General features: G+C 32.7%; 1 protein-coding gene across 1 annotated transcript in view; it reads right to left on the bottom strand.

Annotated features, from left to right (window-relative positions):
- LOC114329730 (uncharacterized) overlaps positions 1 to 23730 on the bottom strand; it is a 909636-nt gene continuing 885906 nt past the window's right edge. The window contains exon 5 of the mRNA XM_050642316.1: positions 1 to 23550. Within this exon, the coding sequence (XP_050498273.1) occupies positions 23231 to 23550 (320 nt within the window). The 3' untranslated portion in view covers positions 1 to 23230. The remainder of the gene's footprint in view (positions 23551 to 23730) is intronic.

The raw sequence follows: 23730 nt of genomic DNA, 5'->3' as shown, positions 1-23730 counted from the left end.
TTTAATTTAACAATACATTTATTTGCAATTCCATAGAGTAAACTTTTTCTATACATTTCTGTATAACGGGGTGGAGTGAAGTAATAACTGGAGACAACATATTACTTCTACAAAGGGTTAAAATAACAACAGTCAAGTCGTTTGGTTCCGCAAATACCTCTTTAATAAATGTTTAAATTAAAACAGTTTACCTTTATCCTTCTATCATAAGTAATAAATCCAAATTATTTTTTGTGTTAAGCTTCTCTTAACATACCCATTTTGGTTTTCTTGTTTTAGATATTTGTTTCAATTTGTTTCTCTAACTTATTTTTGATCATCTTGTAACTTTTTGATTTTGATTCTGGAATTTCTGTGGACATTTTAATACATTCTGATTACTATGTAAATCACTAAACGTCTAAAATCTTAGTAGCATATTTTATAAGCAGTTTTAAACTATAAGTGAGATATGATGTATTATTTAATGTATTTTTGAGACAAAGTACTTGACTGTGTTAGTTTACTCCATTTCGAAGATTTAAAACAGCAAATCACTCCACCCACGATAATTAACATTACTCTAGTATATCTACCACATCTTCCTCGCAATAAAATTAAAATATTTACTTATTTTAATAACTTCTCATTTACCTACAGATATTCTATTTGATTCACCTGCCAACTTAACTATAGAAACCAAATAGATAGAACGACAAACTGAAAATTCCTAAAAACACCTCAAGTTTTAGGAGCATATAGAAGTGGTGATTGAATATACGTATACTTAACTTTTTTTTTATTTTCTTATGAATGTTAATTTTTTGCCTTATTTTCCTTGGTTTTTTTTTATATATTTTTTTACAATTCTCTCTGTCCTTACTTTGGCCCTCCTCATCTCCCTTATCTTATTTTTTTTAGATAACTTATACTAATGATTCTTAATCAATTCTTCTTCTGCTTGGCTATATTTCACACTTATTTTGGATTGATTGTTTTTAATTTATCCATTCATTCAATTAAGAAGGCTGATGTCTATTCATATTAAAATGTTTAAACTATAATAAATATATGATCATTTAATACTTTGTGATATTTGAAAAATTTTCAGTTTGTCGCATGGTCTAAAATATTTAAATAACATTACCATTAAATCTTATGGACTTACTATGACGCAGCATCTATTAGTTGTCTTTCTGAGACGTGTATTCTCATCTTTTACTTCTATAATCCACAGAAATTGGATTGTTTAACAAAGTTCTTCACATATAAACTAATTATAGACCAAATGTAAGGTAGAAAGGAGCAATTTTATTAGAGTAGGTATAAAAAAATATGATTTACCTAATACTTAAATAGGATTTAAGTTACTAACTTTATGTGTGAAAAGTTCGATTATAATATATGAAGTTATATTCTAAGACATTAGGCAAAAACTGTCGATAGATTAACAATAAACGCCAATTATTGTACCCGAGACTACATTGGACAGTGTGGTAGTGTAATGGTGGGGCCACAGTAACGTCTAATGCCGTTAATAATTAACACATTATTTACATTACATAGATGGCAAATAATACGTTAATTAACGGCATTAGACGTTACTGTGGCCCCAGCGTAAGAGTTACATAGAGGAACAAAAAGCACTGATGCGAAGAAAGATTAATGTAGGTCGCTTTGAGTTAGATAAGTTAGTCAGAAGACTGTAAAATTATATCACAGTCGCTGTAGTAAGTAACTCAATATTATTTCTTTATCTATGGATTGATTTTACAAAACACTCGGTGAAAAAAGGGCCTGTAGCAAAAAGTGAAGAGTGAAAAAAATTGTTTTCAATTTTTATAAATAAAATTATCAATAATAAATAATAAAAACATTATTTCAAATCTACATTTTATCAAATTTTGATTTTTATAATAGTGTCAATTTTTATAATATAGGTGCTTTCCGAGTTTTTTGATTGGCAAAGATATCTATAATTTTCGAAAAATCGAATGATTTTACCAAGTTATCCTCAATACACAAAGTTGCTAGGCCAGTTAAGGGATCCTGTTTCATTGTAGATCTCATAGAATTTTTTATGCGAGAAAGAAAACTAAAGGACCTTTCCTTTTCAACGACTGCCACCGGTAATGTGCAAAATATTCTTAATGCAATACCGATGTTAGGAATTAATGATACCAATTTGAGATAAATATTATTAAGTAAATTTATTATTATTATCTGTCTTAAATGAAAAATTTGATCTATCAATTCTTCACTCACGTTTTCTTTAGAAAACTCGCGCAATGTAGGTATCACTTGCGTTGTTTTAAGAATAAAACAATAAAATATATTTCAAAATAAAGGTAAAGGATACACTAAATATAGCAGAGTAATAATTAAACGCATTATGCACATACAGTGAAGAGCAAAAAAAAACGGGAAAAATTACGTCTTTGGTCTGGTCGACGCCGGGCCCCGGTAAAATGTACCGGCTGTACCCCACTCTCGACGGGCCTGATTATCCGTTATGGAATACTAACAAACTTGGACTCACATACATTTGATCAAATCTTGCCAAATTATATCCAACAACAAAATAATGGAAACACAACTAAATGTTGACAATAACAGATCGAGAAAAATATTTTTTTGGGAATGACGTGCGTGACGTTGTACCGAATTATTCTAGATATAGTGACATCAAAGATAGCAGCTCGATTAACTGTTTTACCAAACCGACGATCCTAATACCTCTTCGACTACCCTCGTAGTAGGGTATGAATTCTCACCAAAACGTCGACAGCAGTGATATAACACAAAAAAGACAGGAGAGATTGGTTTCCTGTAATTCCAAATCTTATTGCTCAACGGTATGGTTTGTTCAACAGTAAATGGTTTGAGTTCAATTAGTGCGGTCGCAAATATTATTAAATTTATCTGACCTGGCCCATTGTTAAGACCCACCCGGAGCGATAAGTCACCGAGGTAGACAGAGTTGGTCTTTTGCAATTAACACTGACTAGACGGTACTCCCATAATAATGTCTAAAATAAATTTTAGCTGAAACCGGGCCTTCTATACTATTATCGGTTAATCCGGGCTGTTTATAGTGGTAACTAATTGAACTTAACCATGTACTGTTTAACATACCATACCTAACCTAGCTCTAGGTGACAGTCAAGGTCCAAGTGCTTCTGAACTCTAGGTTGTTCAATAAATTTTGCGGTTCGGTAAGAGAGGGCGTTAGTACTAGCCTATTTTTATTGTTATGTTGATATAATCTTCATATGAACATATCGTCCCTGCCATTTCCAACTATCGAATGTGAAAAGTGGTACTTTTCAGGAGAGCAAAATAACTCTTTTTTTTTTAGAGACTCCTAAATCAGCACATTGACAAATGGGAAATTTTTTATATTTTTTGTATGTAATGTTTAATCCTTGTTAGATTGATAACAAATTTGAAATCATTTGAAATCATTTTTTTCTTTCCAAAAAATCACAATCGTTACTTGGCTTTTTGTATTAATTAAATATTTGTTTCGGTCCGATGATTCAAAGTAACGAATGTATAATAGTGAATAACTGTATAATCAAATAATGAAAATCCGTTAAAATGAAATCATAAACTGCCTCACAAGAATTTCTTGGAAGCGATACTGAAACAAAATTCGCACTAATTGTAAACACGTGCATTTTATTCTTCTCAGCAGTTTAGCATTTTCGACAGTTTACAGATTATAATGGAATAAATGTTGAATACATTACAACACAAGCTGACGAATGTGACACATTCGACATGTACCGTTATACAAATATACCTTTAGTTATATTAATACAAAACAAAAGTATCGAATACATATAATTATTTTCGTCAGTTTGCAGTTAACCAAATAAAAACATGTTCTCATGTTCATATTCGATGCTTTAAACGGCATGTTTCCCGCGTTCCTAATCAAGCTACAATAACGAGAATTTGCCACAAGATATATCACGTATAATGCGAGGGCAAGGTATCGAATCTGAAAAACCCAATTTTTCACATTCGATAGTTGGAAATGGTAGGGACGATATGTGAAGTTTTATTTCAATCTGTGAATTCATTTTTTGTTTACAATTCATTTAGTATCGACGTGTCACAGTATTTTTTACAATGGAAACAATCAAGTTTCGTGTAGTGATTGAATTTTCATTTTTGGAAGGTTTAAAAGCAAATGAAATTTATGAATGAATGTTAAAAGTGTAAAAGGACTCTTTGCCTTCAATTAGTCCAGTAAAAAGATGGGTTGCTAAAGAAATTGTAGAGAACATACAGGATATAGTAGTGGAAAATCATCGAGTGATTAAAAGAAATTTAGTAGAAGCCCTAGCCATCACATTGGACGGTGTAAGTAATATTTTGACATTTGTATTGGGTTTCAAAAAGCTGTGTTCACATTGGGTGCCGCATTCGCTAATAACGGAACAAAAACAAATTCGAATGCGACTTTCTCAGCAATATTTAGAGCGTTTTCGAAAGGATAAAGTAGATATTGTGCATCGATTCATCCCTATTAATAAGACTTGGGTCTATCACCATGATTCCGAATTAAAACAAGAAGCTATTAAAGAGTGGTGTAAATCTGGTAAATGAGTTAGTGTCCAGAAATTGGCCAAGAAGCTATTACCATCAATTTCTTGAGATACGAGAGGAATTTTGTTTGTGGATTACCTGCAAACTGGTAAAACAATAATTTCTGGATATTTTTGTAATCTTTTAGACCAGCTTAAGGAAATAATTCGTGAAAAAAAACTTGGTTTGCAGAAGAAAAAACCCTTTTTCATTGGGACAATGCACCGTGCCATATGAGCATTTTAACGTTGACTAAAATCCATGAATTAAAGTTAAAATTGTTGGAGCATCCACCTTATTAATCAGATTTGACCCCTAGTGACTTCCATCTGTTTCAGTACCTAAGAAAATCATGCGTGGAAAGCATTTTTATCAAATGATGAGCTGATAAAGCTGTAGAACCCTATTTTGCAGCCCTTCAGATTCTCACCGAAGGGATGAAATTAATAAATTGGAATCTTGTTAGAACAAGCGTATTGATTTTCAGGGAGACTATGTTGAATAATAAAGTGTATTTCAAACCATAAAATTGTGTTTTTCTTATCGAGCCGCAAAACTTATTGAACAGCCTAGCATGTTCCAAATACTTCCAAAGAACCTTCCCAGAAAATAACTTGAATTCACTATCCGACTGTACACATTGTAGGTACCTCTCGAACTTAACTAATAGCCAATAAGGAAACTGCAAGATACCGTTTTCAGATTTTCGACAATCTTACTTGGCTAGTCGACCAATGTATATGTCTTATTCGTTGTAAAAGCTACAGAAATCTAAAGCAAAGACCTCCATTCAGAAAACTATATCATACCTACGATACCTACGATAACGAACTATTTGTAGATCTGGAGATTTGTAGATTGGATTATACCAACTCTTTACTGAACCAGACGCCGTCTTCTTCTTTAAGTACCGTGCCCAAATTTTTAGGCGTGGGTAGCTTCCATAACAATTTGCCGATATCGTTCTCGATCTTGTGCGGCATGTAACAATTGATCTGCTGATAAGCCAGTCCATTGACGAAGGTTTCGGAGCCATGAATATATCTTTCGACCAATTCCTCTTTTTCCGTCGATCTTTCCATTGAGTATTAACTGCAGCATCCTGTATCTGCTACCTCTCATTATATGCCCCACGTATTCAAGTTATCTCTTTTTTATCATCTTCATTAAGTCACCTTCGCCTTGACCTACTCTGTTTAAGACTTCTCTGTTTTAAATGCGTTGCACCCAAGATATTCTGAGCATTCTACGATACGACCACATCTCAAAGGCTTCTAATTTGTTCATGTTAACCTTCATGATCCAGGTTTCACATCCATATAGTAATACAGGATACACATAACATTTTAGGAACTTGATTCTTAGTTGTAAATTCAGCTGAGAGTTGCTCAGAATAGATCTAAGTTTCATAAATGCTCCTCTTGCAATTTCTATACGAGTTTTAATTTCTTCATCCGGATTTAGTGTCTCGTTTATCCAACATCCTAGGTATTTAAAATGGTTAACTTTTGTTATTGATTCATCACTGAAAATTAGTTGCATAGGGCCGACGTCTTGTTTACTAACCACAAGTAACTTTGTCTTTGTTGCATTTATGTTAAGTCCGTTATTGGAGCATTCTCTAGTGACTCGATCAATAAGGAATTGAAGATCTTCGATATTTTCAGCCATGATCGCGGTGTCGTCTGCATATCTGATGTTGTTAATAGTTTCTCCCCGATTCGAACTCCACATTGTCCTTCCAAGTCTTCATTAAAAATTATTTCTGAGTATACGTTAAACAAAGTTGGGGATAACACACAACCCTGTCTGACACCTCTTTAAATGCAAATTTTGTCTGTTTCTTTGCCGTCTACCAGAATAGAAGCTTCTTTATTCCAATATAGATGTTGTAAAAGTCTCAGATCTTTATCATCTATTCCAATCATTTCTAGATATTCAAACAACCTATCATGTTGAACTCTATCAAACGCCTTCTCAAAATCTATAAAGCAAACGTAAATTGGTTTCTGTACTTCCCATGATCGTTGAAGTAATGTTAACATTGAGAACAAAGCTTCCCTTGTTCCCAATCCTTCTCTGAAACCGAATTGTTTGTTTCCCATTGTCTCTTCACATTTCTGCTTGATTCTATTAAGAATCATCTTAAGAAGTAGCTTGAGAGAGTGGCTCATGAGACTAATTAGTCTAAAGTCTTTACATGATGATGTATTAGGTTTTTTTGGGAGTCGAATAAATGTAGACTCCAACCATATCTGTGGCATCATTCCAGTCTCGTATATATGGTTATAAATGTTTGTTAATTGTGAGACATTATAGTCATCCAGAAGTTTGAGCCAGTCTGATGGTATTTGGTCAGGGCCTGGAGATTTCCCATTTTTGCTCTGTTTGATGGCTTTCTCTACTTCCGCTTTTAAAATACTAGGACCAGTATTCGTATACTTTGTGGTGTTAAGTGGTGGCCTCGTATCCAGACGCCGTAACCTTAGTTAAAATACAGCGACTTGGGCAGTCTGGAAACATGTAGGAAGAAGAAGCAGAGTCACACCGCAAATTAGATGGTAAGAAGAATTTTAAACCGACTTAAGGATATTAAAAATAACATGAAAATTAGAGTGAATAGAATGACGACGAACCTGAGCAGGCGCGGATCCACAAAAGGGATTGTCGAGCCAAAAATGATGATGATGATTAGATCAGGAGATAGAGCGGGTTCACCTACGACTATCGTATTTCCAATCTAGACCTGACCGCGTAATATTAAAAAAATAATAACATAAAATTACAATTAGTGTTGTGAAGGAGAACTTGATATAATTCAGTGCATTCAACAACTTTGAATGATGGAAGAGGAAAATGTTGAAAGAGACATAATATAATGGCAAAGCTTCTGAATCACACCATATTATGCTTATACATTTCATAAAACTCAGTAGTGAAGACCTGACCTACATATTAATTTGACTTTTTAATTTATTAAACTGACACAAATGCTTAAACATTGTTATACATATCAATAGCCAGGAATCCAGAGATCAATAGCTTAAATGGGAAAATCTTAAAACATCCTTTGATACGCGAAATTGACAGAATCCCTTATGGTAGGGGAGCCCAAGCGGGGATTTTTGCAGTTACTCGAGCGCGTCAGATTATCATATGGGGAGAAACCTGGTACTCATATGGGGAGAAACTTACTTTATCCTTAAAAATACTCGAAATTGTCAGATTAAGATAAGGTAAGTTAAGTACATGCAAAAGAGTGTATATTTCAAATATCGATTTAAGCGGGGCGTAAGGAAATGGGTGAGTCAAAATTTCACAAAAAGAAGCGAATATTTCGCGAAATGAACGTTAGATTGAAAAGCTAAAAAATAGGTCTTCAATATTTTTCAAAAATCTATCGAATGGTACTAAGCATGATCCCCACACGGAGAGGGGTGGGAGGTAAATTTAAAATTTTAAATACATACCTCGCGATACTTCGCAAAATGAACATCAGATCGAAAAACTGAAAAATAAACTTTCAAAATGTTTTTGAAAAATCTATCGAATGGTAACAAACACGATTCCCTACGAAGGTGGGGTCGGGGAATACTTTAAAATCTTAAATGGGAATCCCAAATTTTTATTGCAGGTCTGGGTTCTTTACGAAAAAATAAGCAACTTTTGTTCGAGACATTTTTTCGAATTATGGATAGATATAATCGGAAAAAACGATTGTTGTAAATGGAAAATTAAATTAAAAAAATGGAAAGCGCCTCCTAAAATGGAAAATTTTATTTAATTTTTTTGATTTTAGGACCTAATAATCACAACCTAATAGATCCTCATAACGCTCGAGTGACTGCAAATTTAGCATACTTTGCTCCCCTACCAATAATACAAAATTAGTGATACATAATTTGGAATTTGGGTTTTTAAATAGTATAAAGACTAATGGGAAAACTTTTTTCGATTTTATTTTGCTGTCCCAGACGTCTATGAACCACGACATTTCATATTTTTTTTTATTTTCAAAAGTTTATAGAGTTTATTATTAAAAGATTGTAGACATATTTTTCATCTACACTTGAGAGCAAAATAATCGACTCACTTGCTGAATAATTGTACACGTGGAATTTCCTAAACCTGTTGTCCGATTTAAGTGCTTTTTTAGTATGTTATAGCCTTATTATTTAAGAAAATAGATGTAATATTATTGTTGCTATACAGGTAAAGGTCATTTTATACCGGGTGTAACAATAATACTGTGTTTTTTCTTAAAGTTCGGAACACCCTGTGGAGTATTCTAGCATATAAAAAATATTTAAATTAAAATTTTATTGTAGGCTTAGGCTTTATTAACATTTTGTTCTTTGGTTCATTTGTTTATGTTGGTTAATAAAAAAGTTAGGTACGTTTAAGAAAAAAAATCACCCTATGATTATTACACCCGGTATAAAATGACTTTTACCTGTCTAGCAATAATAATATTACATCGATTTTCTTAAATAATAAGGCTTCTTCTTCTTCAGGTGCCAGCTCCGCTACGGAGGTTGGCAATCATCATAGCTATTTTAATGTTTGAGGCAGTAGCTCTAAATAGTTGTTTTGAGCTGCATCCAAACCATTCTCTGAGGTTCTTCAGCCATGAAATGAAATGATAATAAGGCTGTAACATACTAAAAAAAAATCGAATCGGACAACAGGTTTAGGAAATTCGAGACTTCTAACTTGTACAATTCAGCAAGTGAGTCGATTATTTTGCTCTCAAGTGTAGGTATACTGAAATCAAACTTCTTTGGTAAGAGTTGATAACTGGTTTGTCAAAGAAATCAAAATACAGAGAAGATTCCGCCAGGGTTTTGCAGTGATAATTAAAAAAGCGTTCTCAGATTTAATAAGAAGTATATAACAGAAAAATGTTCAATAATTTACGTTTTGCAGACGATACTCAGAACAGATAAATAAAAAAAATAAACTACGTACATCAACAGTTGCAAATATCCATGTGGTAGTTGAAAATATTATAATACAAAAAGTGGATCCTATATACTATTGTGTTTCAATTTATAAATCAAAGATAGAATAAAAATTTTAATTTTTTTAATATAACGCGGGCACATAAATTTGATGCACCCTGTATATTGATTTGTAAATATTTATTAGAAGTTAGCTTTCAACGCAAAGTGGTTTCTCCTTAATGAATTTTTCCATGAAGAATATTAAAAACATTTTTGTAAATAAAAGTGAAGTGAAAGTTATTTAGGAATAGTATTTTAAACCGATTGTTTATTACGGGAAATATAGAAGCCATAGGTAATTATATCTTAGAAAATTAAGGTAAAGAAAGTTTGTAATTTTAATTTTTTTGTTTAACCCCGAGTAAATTTTGTAGAATTTCCCGAAAGTAATTAGTATGATGGTAGGAATATTTTTAAAAGTATGAGTGGGTGTTTCGAATGAAAAAAAGAAGGGGGAAGAAGAAATGTCTCTGATTGGTTTGGCAATTTGGAATGGGAAGGAGAGAAGGTTGAATTTTCAGATAGTTTTGGAAAGAGGGATTATTGTGTTACCGGCATCCGAAAGGAGCAGTCAAAAGTTTTCGTGAGTAGTTCAGAAGCAAGTACTAGTGATTGTGTTGATAGGGAGAGTAGCTGAAAGGTGGAACGAGAGACAAATCAAATCGAGAAGAAATACCTCTTTGATTCTGTAAAGTCCAAGAGAGTAAGTTACAAGAATTATCGTTATTAAAATTATTTGTGACACCAAGTAAAAAAGATACTTGGGTCTCAGGAGATTATTGTTGAGAGAAAGAGAGGAGGGAGTTTTGGAGTTTATTGAACGAGTACTAGCAAAAAGAGGCCTGGCTTGTGTTTTGGAGAAATAGTTGCTGGTATCCTGCTGGATTGTTTGCTGAGAACGGAGAGGGCTTTGATGGGTAGCCTAACATAATCAACAAGGAGGAGCTGTTTGGGTCAAGAGGAGACATCATTGTGTGTGAATCAAAAAGGTCAGTCAATAGCCTATGTGATAGATTTTCTTTATAATCAGAAGTTAAATTTTTCTTTTTGTAAAAGCATATGCATTTAAGATTCCAACATTTCAAAAATTTAATAGGAAGTATAAGTAATTTGCGAATACCAAATTTGTTTGTTTAGATGTTTTTTATTAAGGGTATCAAGAACAAAGCGATAAATATTTGTTTGAATTAGATTAATTTACATGGTGAAAGTTTCTTTTGGGCAGTTATGCCCACAGGATTTAATTGATAAATTTATAGAGCATTGCTTTTGATAATAAAGGTATTTGTACGTGTTTATTTATGATTTTTCTATTTATTTCCTTTTCCTATTTTATCCCGGTAAGGATCAACTAAGAAATACTGAAACCACGAGAAAGGATAAGTTTAACCTAAGAGAATTTAATTAATTTTTTTTTGACAAAATGCACCCTGAGATTTTTTCTTAATATTTTTATGTATGATTTGCGTTAATTAAATAATTGATCAAATAAATAATAATTAATATAAAAGTAATAGAAAGCAGATCATAACAATATTTTATATCAATAATCCAATAAAAGTGGATCCTATATATACTTTAAATGAATAATATCAAATATAAATGTAAATGACTACAAAAAAGTTTAAGAGATAGGAAGAGCCAGAAGAAGATGGCTGGATGATGTAGAAAAAGACATAAGAGCAATGAATGTGAAAGAGTGGAAAGTTCAATGCAAGGATAGTAAGAAATGGAAAAGAGTCAAGAGGACAACAAAGACACACATCAAGCTATAAATGACAGAGAAGAAATCCACCTCAACCAAGAATAGAATTTTTAACTCCATGGCGTTAGCTATAATCCCTAGGGATTGTAATGCTTAATGAATGAATAAATGCATTGAAGTAGTACGTACGCTATTTATTAAAGATTTCTATTTTGGACGAAAAAGAAGTCTCCAAAATATTAATAAGAAATTGAGTTTAAGCCCTAAAGTACAAAAATATCAAATTTAGATTTGGTATTTACTTTTGTTCACTAGATATTTTTAACTTAAAACATTAATTTTATCTCAAGCGGCACCATTTCATATGGGCTGAACTGAAAACTTTTCAACTTGCCTTTCTTTACGCTCGCTATAAATCGCATAGTGTTAAGAATGAGTTGAAATATAGCACTGTAATAAAGTTTTGTTTCTTAAACATAAATAAATAATAATATTGAGAAATCAATAGAAGTCGACAAGCCCATGTTCACATGCTTTGTAGATCTGAAACAGGCATTCGACAGAGTACGATTGAAGGACGTGTTCACTATCCTTGGAAAGAAAAACATAGATCAGAGGTATAGAAACATAATCAAAGAGCCCAATAGATCCAACAAAAAACGAATAAAAACCACACACGCGCTCACGGAGAAATCAAAATCAATGTCGGCATTAGACAAGGGGACAGCCTCAGTCCATGCCTATTTAATTTAATAATGGACGAAGGTATAGGTAGTGTTAACAAAATGAACAGGGATATAAGATGGGTAACCGAACCATGAGAATACTTTGCTACGCAGATGATGCAATCTTAATAACCGAAAACGAAGATGACTTACTACGCCTACAAAAAAAATTTTAAACAACCGCCGAAAAGTATAACCTGCCACTATCCGCAGAGAAAACCCAATCGATGGTAATATCCAAGAACCCAATTAGATGTAAATTAGTAGTGGACGACCATATAATCGAAAAGGTAATGGATTGTAGATACTTGGGTGTGGAAATATCCACCGACAGGCATCTGTGGCAAGAAACAAAACAGCAGGCAACGAAAGCAGCGAGAATATCTGGTTTCCTGAGGAATACAATCTGGCGGAATAAATATATGAGCACCGAAAGCAAAGTCCGCATTTATAACACATGTATTAGACCCGTACTGACATACGCAGCTGAGACAAGGGCCGAAACAACAAAGACCAAACAAATAATGAGAACAACAGAGATGAAAACCCTAAGATCCATTAGAGGTATCACACTCAGAGATAGAATACGAAACGAAGACACATTGAGAGAGCTAGGTGTTCAGGACTTAGTGAGATGGACAAGAGCACGACGACGCATGTGGAGAGACCACGTAAATCGGATGGACCCTGAACGTATGGCGCAATGGGCGAACACATAGAAGCCCAACACCAAGCGACCCATAGGAAGACCCAAGAAACGATGGTACGAGAGCTGGAGCTCCGGATCGCAGCAGAGACTGTAACAGCAGAAACAGGACATAGTCCAATTAAAAGAAGAAGAAGAAGAAGAAATAATAATATTACACAAAACTATATCTACAAGTAAAAACATATGAAATATGGAATAATAAAGACCACACGGAAATGTACCTAAGTGATTTTATGTCTTTTTTTCAACATATTGTTTTTAATTATGCCCTAATTTCTTACCAACATATCTACCCAACAATTGGCCTATACTATTTTTCTCGAAAGTTTTTATGAGTTAATTCTTCAATTTTCTATTAGACTGATTTTACACCAAAACCTTTAAGATATGTTATCAGTTGGACTATGTCACTTTTAAATTTTAAAATGAATAGAGTATGGACAGTCAGAATATAAGAAGCATGAAAGCTGTTATAGAAAGTACACTAAAAAATACGTACAGTAAAAGATATTAATAAAAAAGCGAAACAAAAATAGTATATTGTGCAACAAGTGCAGAAAGGTACTAATCTCTTACAAGTTTGAAAAGTTGCGCAATTCAAACGAGTGAGAAATTACCTTTCTGTACGTGTTACACACTATACTTTTTCTACAACCATAGTTTTTGCTAAAAATAAAAATCATAATTTCCAAACGAAGATTTATTATAGTATAAATAATTATAAATTTTAAACTGTATTTAATTAATACTAATCAATTTAAATTCCTTACACCTAAACAAACTACACAGAAATCAGTTAAACAATTAATGCACTGTTTAATTTGTTTGAATTTAAACTATTTTTTCTACGACCGTTTAATAATATTCTCATTATTCACGATTTTTGAATGGATAATAACACTCAATACTTTACCCGTGAGTACCTAATAGTTCATTACTCCCGGGCTGAAGTTACACGCGGGTCATTACTCATGGGCTGAAGTTAGGTTCAAGTGATGAATGCCACTTTTAATAAATAAAATTACTTACTTTAACTTGTAAATTTTATAAAATAATAATTATTATAATTTATATCAATAATTAACTTCGAAAATTTTTTAAAGAATTCTTAACTGTAACAATGGATCAGTATATTTTTTACTTTTATACCATGTTCTCTATTATGAATTTTGACGTTTATCATTTTCATTGACAGTGACATTAGCGATTTGCTGTGTTTATTGAAATTTATTTATAACTTATATTGTGTTTTGTATTTATTTTATAAAGTTATATTGTGTTAAATATAAATATTATAACATAATATATATAGTTTTATTTTTATGTTATATCTTATAGTTAAATATAAATGTACAGTATAACTTATTTAAAATACGCCCACCGATAATAGCAAAATTTCCTATTTTTAAGTACATTGAGAGTAGGTATTTGTGCTTATAATTTTTCGGAAACGAATATACCTTGAATTGACCATTTTTTGCAGTATTTTTTACAATACATAAGACTATTAGACAGCATTCGCTAATAGTAGGCAACCAATTATTCAGCCGTGTACTACTGACAAACAAAATTTATTTTTGTAAATGATAATTTTAATCTCGAGCAGTTAATAATTATATTTTTTTACTAATTAAAATAACACAGGTCGTAGACAAAGTATAGTACTCTACTCGCATGTAATGGTTTTTACTCACTCTGATGAATTACGACACTCGCCTACGGCTCGTATCGCAAACTTCATCATCGTGAGTAATAGCCATCATTGCATGCTCGTTGAATAATATAATATTATCTACTCTATCTAATATTATGTATAAGTTTTTAGTTTGTAAAAACTGTCATTATAGATAGCAGTGCGTGAAGGGTTTAAAGTGTGCGTGAAGTAACAATGTATTTTTCCACCTACCTCTACCGAACGTATACTTTTCCTGACCTGATTGTAGGGAGCAAAGTCGTACTTTTCCTCCCTAGTGAGAAAAAGTACCTTTACTCCCTAGGGAGTAAAACGTTTATTTATAGAACACCCTGTATTTTGTAGAATGGTAAAAAACAGTAAATTGTTTTTGTGATTTAACAATGTTTACATTAATAATTTGACTTATACTTGACAGTTGACAGTTATAATGTACCTACTTGTTAGTTTTAGTTCTCTAATAAATTTTGTCAGTTATTTACATAAATAAATTATTTAAAAATAAAAATAGTACTTTTTATTTGAGGAAGGTGGAAAAATCATATGTATTATATGGGAGTAAAGTGCCTTTTCCTCCTTTGAATGATTACTGCGCGACGCGTAGCGGAGAACTTCATTATCGGGAGGAAAAGTAGCACTTTCCTCCCTTGTTATACAGATATCTATTTCTTCAGCTTGTAATGAGTATTTTACGTCATTTTTTTAAGGTCTATCGCAAATGTTTCGGCTTGTTTTAATGGACTTTATACTAATTTTCCTATTTCTGTTATTATTGGTAGAATTTTATAGTTCTGCCTTCGTAAGGTCCTTGTAGCCTTCCATAACTAGTACCTAGTCCGGGGTTTGGGTTGCATCTAGTTTTTGTAAGTATTCCTCAAAAATTGAATTTTTTCTGCAGTTATTGAATTTTTTAGTCCTTTTTGTCCTTTATTGAGGTCTGTTTTACTCTGAGCCGATCTTTTTAATTACCATTGTTTTCTGAGACTTATTTTGTCAATTATGTTTTCGTGCATTGTATGTATTGGAACGGAACAGTCAGGTAATGGTGTTACTTCCATGATACTTCCTATATAATTGTTTTAATATGTTCGATTGCATGTTCGATCTGTTTATAAATCCTTAGTGGGATGTATAAATTGATTTTATTCACTTTATATCTAAAATAACTCCAGTTTGTTTTGTTGTTGTGTAATATACAGCTTATTTCTGTTGTTGATAGGTTTTGAGCAATTATCTTGAGGATTTCGACAATCGGCCATTTTCTGGTTCCATAAAAACATAATTCGCATCTTATGGGTACAACATGCATATAACAAAGACATTATACACAATGGTAATACCAGATAAGTATAGAAACTATAAATAGTTTATATACTTATATAGGAAAGATAATAGTAATCATCACAATACATTGCAGAAAAATAGCGTTATACCTGAAAACGTACGAGAAGGGAAAATAATGCTGATTACAACTAATAATATATTCAATCATGACTCCTAAAAAGTTGGGCACGGTTTGGCCTACGGAGTACTGAACAATTTTCATAATCAGAAGCTAAATTGGGTCTTACTCTAATAATATTGTCAATGTCCAAATTCCCAGAAAAAGCACTTGAAACAAAAGGAATCTTGGTAAAACATGAATTCGAAAGAATGGTTAAAGATCTTCGAAATGTTCAATGCACAATAAATATAAAGAAAAAATAAGGCGAGCGCAAGCAAATAATGTAAATATAATCTGCAAAATCAAGGCAATGCCTATACAACCTAATATATATTTTTCGCATTTTTTATTTCTAGCTAATTTCTGACTATCCATACTCAAAACAGATACTTTGTGAAACTTTTGTTTAACTAACGAAAACCTATTGCTTCTCAGAGATATGTTTTATTTTGCACACAAAGTTATAAACTTTCTTCTGATTTTACGCTACAATGAGATTCAACAAGAACGAGGCAGGAGTATTTTTGATCGTTAGCTTCGTTGCCTCACTTTTTTCAAACAAGTAACAAAATTATTACCAGTAAAAATTTATTGACAGATGGGATATAACCAGGATAAAATGTTTTGATTCAACATAAATTATATATTATGGATAAGAGTCTCATTTAAGAAATTAATTAGAAAAGTGTTTTTAGTTTTATTTTGGTAATTTCCTCTTTGTACTATTAGTCATGGATCCCAGGCCTATTTTCGCCATTTACTACTAACAAGCTAATTTTTCGTGGGTAGCTTAATTTTGACGAGACGCCCAACTTTTTTCCTTACTATAAAATAATAAATGCCATTATTTTCCCCCATAACCCTGAAACTATCGAACGCACGAAAAAATTGTAATGAAAGAAATTATAGAAAATCATATTTTCAACAATTTTAGTTCTCATACTTTTTGTCAAGAAGTTGAAAATGGCGGAGATATTGAGTCAAAACGGTTCCCCTTTAAAATCAAAATGACGGCTAACACAACGGTGGAATTCAGTCGAGATTTTAAATTTACACTACTATTGACCCTCCCTAAAGATTAGAAAAATAAAATTTGGGACAGCTCGGCATGCAAGGTTAGGCCTGTTATTTGTCCAACACGACTGGACTATCCGTACAACTTTGTTATCCACCACATACGGAAATTGTTGTAAGGAAAAAAGTTGGGAGTCTCGTCAAAATGAAGCTACTCACGAAAAATAAGCCTGTTAGTAGTAAATAGTAAAAATAGACCTGGGATCCCGGACTATATCGCTACATACTTTAATAGAATATTTTGCAATGTTTGTACTTCACATTTGATACTACAATAAAAAAATATAATTCATAGAGTTGTGACTACATAATCTTCACTGATGATGCATAAGGATGCTGAAATAGTTGCTATATGGAGGTGGTAGTCCAACTCTGAATCGAATATAAACAAAACCTGCCTTGAACCCTTTTTAATAATTCATAGCATTTTTTAACCTGCCAAGGTCCTCTATGGCCTGTAGTGCTGTTATATATTTTTTAACCTATAAAGCACGGAGCAAAGAAATGACATTTTTAAAGGATCAAAATTGCGAATATACTTTCCCAAGTAAGAATAGGTTAGGTTGTATTAGTTAAGATCATAGACATAAATAAAATACCTAGACTGCGCGCTCCAATCTAAATCTGTGCCCCCAGTGCGACAGAGGTGAATGTTTATAAACAGGGATGACATCTCTTTCTAATCGACTAATCGACTTGGTTTTATCGACCACGTGACTTTCTCACTGCCGCCGATTAGATAGACCCCGCCAATTAGAAAGGGATACCTTACCTGTTTACAGACATCTTTCTCTGTCGCACTGGGGGAACAGTTTTAGATTGCAGCGCGGAGTCTAGGTATTATATGTCTATGGGTACATTAATTATTCTTATTTAGTGTCTGTTTCTAATAATATTTATTTTAGCAATATTCTAAATTAACAGAATTATTTAACAGAACACAACATTTTTAGGTCCACTATTTTCTGATTGTTTGGTTTCAAAAAGTCAATAAATTTTATACTGGTAGTGAAAGTTAATAGAATAGAGGGTCCAGACAAGACAAGTTAGAGAAAATTTATATAAAGAAGCCTGAGGAAGGTAGAGTAGAGTATAAAATAGAGACTTAGATAAATATAAATATAGTCCAGGCTTTGCCAACATTGCTATTATAACTTTTAACACGTTTTCACTTAAGAATTACTGGTATTTGTACACAAAGAACCAGGTATTAACTTTCCTTAGAGTAGGAACTATGCTATCTAAAATTTTAGGGTAAAAAAGTTTATTAAGTCTTAGAATTGACTACGAGGTGTGGTTGGCTTCAATAATTATAAATACTATAAGTAGGTTCAGGGCCTAGATCACAGATTAGAAATATATACAATTTGTATAAATGTTTAGCTAGAAAAGGGTAATAAAAGGCTAGAAATTGACATTGAGATGTTAGACTTACTTGACTATACTGTTTTCCTACTAAATCCGTTATTATTTTATCGGTGAGCTTGTCAAAAATATGTCCTCTCGAGTAGTTCTCAATAATGTAGTTAGAATTATTATGTGGAAAAATAAAAAAAAAAAAAAATACAACTTAAAACAGCATTTTTTTAAGTCTAAGACGCTACTATAAGTTATGTTTGTATTTTTAGAGATTATGATATTGATTTTAAACGTAATTATTATTTGTATTAAAAATATGTAAAAACAGAATGTAAATTTGCTTGATTAAAATAAAAAAAAACTAATTTAAATACCTTGATTAAAAGTGATGCTAGAAAATGTTAAACAAAATTTAAAATGTTAAACGTACCTAACCTAGTTTTTTTTATACTAGTGCAGAAATTTTGACTGACCTTAAAGAAATAGAAATTATTATTGTTAGGTAATTAAAAACAAATATCTTTTCTACAAGAACTATTAATTTGATTGCTTTGCTAGGGTATACGTTTAATGCAAAAATATCACTGGTTTATTCATTTCGGGAAGGATAAAAATAGTTTTTGTATAAAAAATATTTTTGAATAATTATCTATATTTTTAAAAATTTCTTTGATATTCCTTAAAAAAATAATCGAGAGCAGGGACAAGTTTTACCAACAGTAGGTATCATTGCTAGAAAAAACGGGTAAACATCAAGGATCTTTATGGTAGGGGAGCCCAAGCGGGGATTTTTGCAGTAACTCGAGCGCGTCAGATTATCATATGGCGAGAAACCTGGTACCCTGTAGATGTACCTTTACCATATTTATATTGGTTCTAAACACAGGGGAGTTCGTTAAGAGGGACCGAAAAAAAATCTATCCTTAGAAAAACTCAAAATCGTCAGATTAAGATTAAGTACATGCAAAATAGTGTATATTTCAAAAATCTGACGATTTGGGCGGGGGATAAGTAAATGGTTGAGTCACAAAGTTTCACAAGAAAAAAGCGAATATTTCGCGAAATGAACGAAATGAACTAAAAACTAAAAATACGTGCTCAATATTTGCCAAAAATCTATCGAATGATACCAAACGAGACTGCCCATGGAGAGGGGTGGGGGGTAAATTTAAAATTTTAAATACGAATCCCGCGATATTTCGCGAAATGAACATCAGATCGAAAAACTGAAAAATACACTTATTCAATATGTTTGAAAAATATATCCAATGGCACCAAACACGACCCCCCACGGAGATGGGGTGGGGGGTTACTTTTAAATTTTAAAGAGGAGCCCCCATTTTTTATTACAGATTCGGATTCCTTACGTAAAAATAAGTAACTTTAATTTTAAACATTTTTACGAATTATGGATAAATGGCGCTATAATCGGAAAAAACGATTGTTGGAAATGGAAAATTAAGTTAAAAATCGAAAGTCCCCACTAAAATGGATAAATTTACTTAACTTTTTTTGGTTTTAGAACCTACTCTTCACAACCCAATAGGTCCCCAAAGCGCTCGAGTTTAGCATATTTAGCATACTTTCCTCTCCTACTATTAATGTATTTTAAATTTTATTATCTCAGTGCTATAATGAAGATATTATTATATCGGTTTTATAGCGTTCTACGCCTTTCCGTTCCTAATCGCCACTCCTTTCTATTGTGGCAGTCTTCCTCTCTTAGATTTCTTTCAGACATCGCCTTGGAGATGCCCTTTATCCATGTAGTTGCTGGTCTTCCTCGTTTTCGTTTTTCTGTGGGGGTCCATTCTAACACTTTTTTGGGGATTCTCCTTTCGTCCATTCGTCTTACGTGTCCGTACCAAACTAGCTGTTGTCTTTCGATGTCATCTATGATTGTTCTTTCTATGTCCATTTGTTGTCTAATGTCGTCGTTTCTTATGTGTTCTAGTCTAGATCTTCTTGCTGACCTTCTCCAAAAATCCATCTCAGTGGCTAGTAATTTATCTTTGTACTTGTTGGTTAATTGCCAGACTTCAGCTCCATAGGTTAACACTGGTTTTAATATTGTATTTTAAATTCGTTTTTTATTTTCTGTTCTTATATTTTTTTCCCACAGTACCGAATTCAGGGCTCCTATCACCTGTTTTCTCTTTACTCTCCTTTCCTTAATATTTCATTCGTTTTGTCCTGTACTAGTTACTTTTATTCCCAGATATATATGTATTCATTGCAGCTTGTAATTGTCTCCTGTTCCAGATTCAGGTTCTCCGTTTCTTCCCGTCCTACGCATAGATATTGTGTTTTTTTGGTATTCACCTCCAGGCCCCATTTTCTATATTCCTCTATTAGTTTTCTTGCCATATATTCAAGATCTTCCTTTTCCTGTGCAATTACAATTTGGTCATCTGCATAGTGCAGCATGTAGAGTATCGCATCTCCTATAGGTAGTCCCATTCCATTGCACTTCTTCTTTCATTGTCTAAGGGCTTCATTAATGAAGACTCCGGTTTAAAATAGCCACTTTATTTGTCAAAATATAGTTAGAGAACCGATAATTTAATCCAGTTAAAATGCGACAACACCTTCTTGAAATTCGAGGAGTAAATATCTTTTTTAAGGAAGCCGTCTAACATAAACGTACTGCAGCCAGTTAACTTAATGTACATCTTTCATTCTGTCATGCCACCTATTCCAGAATTCTGGTAGCCTGTACCAGCCTGTGCAGGTCGAGTAGATGAGCACCATATGCCTCGAAGTCAACCTCGAAGGTATGGTTGAATCCAGTTGTATGCACTTAACTACCTCATGTCCAGCAAGGAAGCCTGTTGTGACTCTAAGCTGTTCCCTCTTTTTTTCGGTAGTACTTCAGCCGTATTAGAACTTTTCCGTCCAATATACTTTTTGCCATGTGTTTAACCAGGTATATTTTCCAAGTAAAGGCCATTTGCCTTGAGATCCAGGATTTTTGCCAGATTCTGTAGAGAGCCCTGCTTAACACGCACACTGTTCCTGATATATCTGATTTTCAACAAATATACCACCTCTAACATACCTATCGAGCAGTATTTTTGGAGTTTTCATACGAATGACATTAGACATATCGGCCTCAGGGACTTAGGTTTTCTTGCCCCATTTTGACAGGTGTGTTTGACAGGTCTCTATGCTTTTGGTATGTCCCCAGTCCTAAACTAGCCTGCAGTATTATATATAATTTTTGTATAGAAGGTCACTTTTTTCTTGGGTAGTATTGGGTAGTATCACTGAAATCAGTTAAGTGCACATTTAATTGTGTTCTTCTTTATTGTCACTTCTTTTGCCACATGTCCTTTTCCCTAGAATCAAAACCCATGGAATCCAGTCCTGTCTACTGATATGTGTCCTAATAGTGGTATTGTATTAGAATCAGGAAAGTGTATCCTGAAAAATTCTTTTAGAGTATCTTCACGATTCTTAGTGTGTTCACTCAACTACTTTTAGAGCGAGGAAATACCTATCTGACTGTCTTTTACTAGAAATTTATAGAGCCATGACATTTTTGCTGTGTTATATCGCCTCTCAATATCTTCTTCTTGATTCCCTTTTTGTGTTTCTAGTGCTTTATTATAACTCAGTCATGGCTTTCGATACTATCTCTAATTACCTAATATTTAATTAGATTTTCGTCTAACTTCTGCCCATTCATTTGCAAGATTGTCATTCCACGAGAGTACATTCCTGTTGAAATTTCCTACTATCTTCGGACAGTTGATTTTGAACGCTGACATGACAAACAATTGAAATTCTTCGTGGGCATATCTAGGTCCAAGATATGCCTTATTGTCCATTTAACGCTGTTTAAAAAATATTACAGGTCTGCTTGATATTCCTCTTAGTTTGTCTTACGAGGATTACGATAAGTGTCCTTCTTAGGCTTATTACATCAAAAAATATATATATTTATATATTGAATGGGTTGCATATCAAATGGGTTGCTAGTCAAAGTATAATTAAATGATTGTGAGTAAGTCTGTGTTTCATTACTACATATATATTTATGTCGATGGCCTGGGTAAGAGCCATCATCTAACACATGCCAATGTTTAACAGTTCCATCCACATGAGTCGTGGCCAGTGATATTTATATCGATTATCTCTTTTCGTTGTGAAATTACGAAAGTTGGTGTTTTACCCACGTTTAGTACGTCTAAATCATATTCCATAACGAATTGTAGTAAGGACACACCCCTTTTATTGGTGTTTGTACTTTGTAAATGTTAATCAGTGAATTGTAAAAACATATTCAACCCCTTTAAATTATTCCAGTCCACTTCCAAGGAAGCCCGAAATTTTCTATAGATTCTTCGCCTTAGATAGTGGGTACCTCGTTTGTTTGCTGATGAGATATATTTTATATATTTATTGGAAATAAACCACAATTTTGAATAAAATACGATATATTTCACCATTTAACTTCGGCGTAAAAAAAGTTTAGTTTGCTGTTTTATGACGACATAGTTTTGTTATTAATTATTTGGGACGGAATTAGTAGGAAGAGCTTGTATTTGACTATAGTAATATTGCTTAGGATGTCGTTAATATGTTAATACATGGAACTTTATAGACATCACCATATAATTTTAGAAATAAAATAGTGTTTAACCTAAGGTAATCACTGAAACATTTATCTTTTCATTTCATTTATTTTTTTATTAAAATCTCGAAAAACTTTTAATTTAAATCAAGCAAGGAAGTAAAAAATCGGTATATATGAATTATTTAGAAAGTAGGTACCTACATCCAAAAAATCTAAAAAAATTGACTTTTTATACGTTACATATTTGAAGCGAATATAAAGTATTTCAATGATTTACTTAAGCCTGGACTAACATTTGTAACTCATTGTTGCATATTGTCAACAAACAGGATAGCATTTTGTCCAAAAATATGTGGCGTTTGTTTCAAAATAGAGTTTCTTGGACCCAAGATTTTTTTTCATCTAAATTGATAACAGAACTGTGTTCGGAAGAAGATTTGTCATGGCCTACTAGAGTCGACGAAGACTTTGATGAAGGTATGGGTTCTATATCCACGGGAACTGTCAGTCTTATGCTCCTTCCACGATAGCACGCGCCATTTTCACTATCCACGTCGCTATCGTCGCTGTTTGCCTCGCTGTTTGTGCTAAATTCGTCCATTTCGTGATCTGTATCTTCGTCGTCGTCTTGAAATACAGAATCGCTAGAAAATGATTGTACTTCGAAGTCTGGAATATCAGTTCCTAAAAATTATTAAGTTTATATAAATAAGTAATAATAATAATACTACACTTGAGTGCAAAATAATTCACTCAAAATTATTTTGCGAAAGTACGAATGCTGTTTCAATTTAAAAAGTGTAGGCAAATTTAAAAATATTTAGTGTGCAATCATTAACCCCATTATTAAGTTTTAAAATTAGT

Source organism: Diabrotica virgifera, chromosome 1 (genome assembly GCF_917563875.1).
Source record: "Diabrotica virgifera virgifera chromosome 1, PGI_DIABVI_V3a".
NCBI classification, from domain to species: Eukaryota; Metazoa; Arthropoda; class Insecta; order Coleoptera; family Chrysomelidae; genus Diabrotica; species Diabrotica virgifera.
This window is presented reverse-complemented; position numbering and strand designations above follow the sequence as displayed.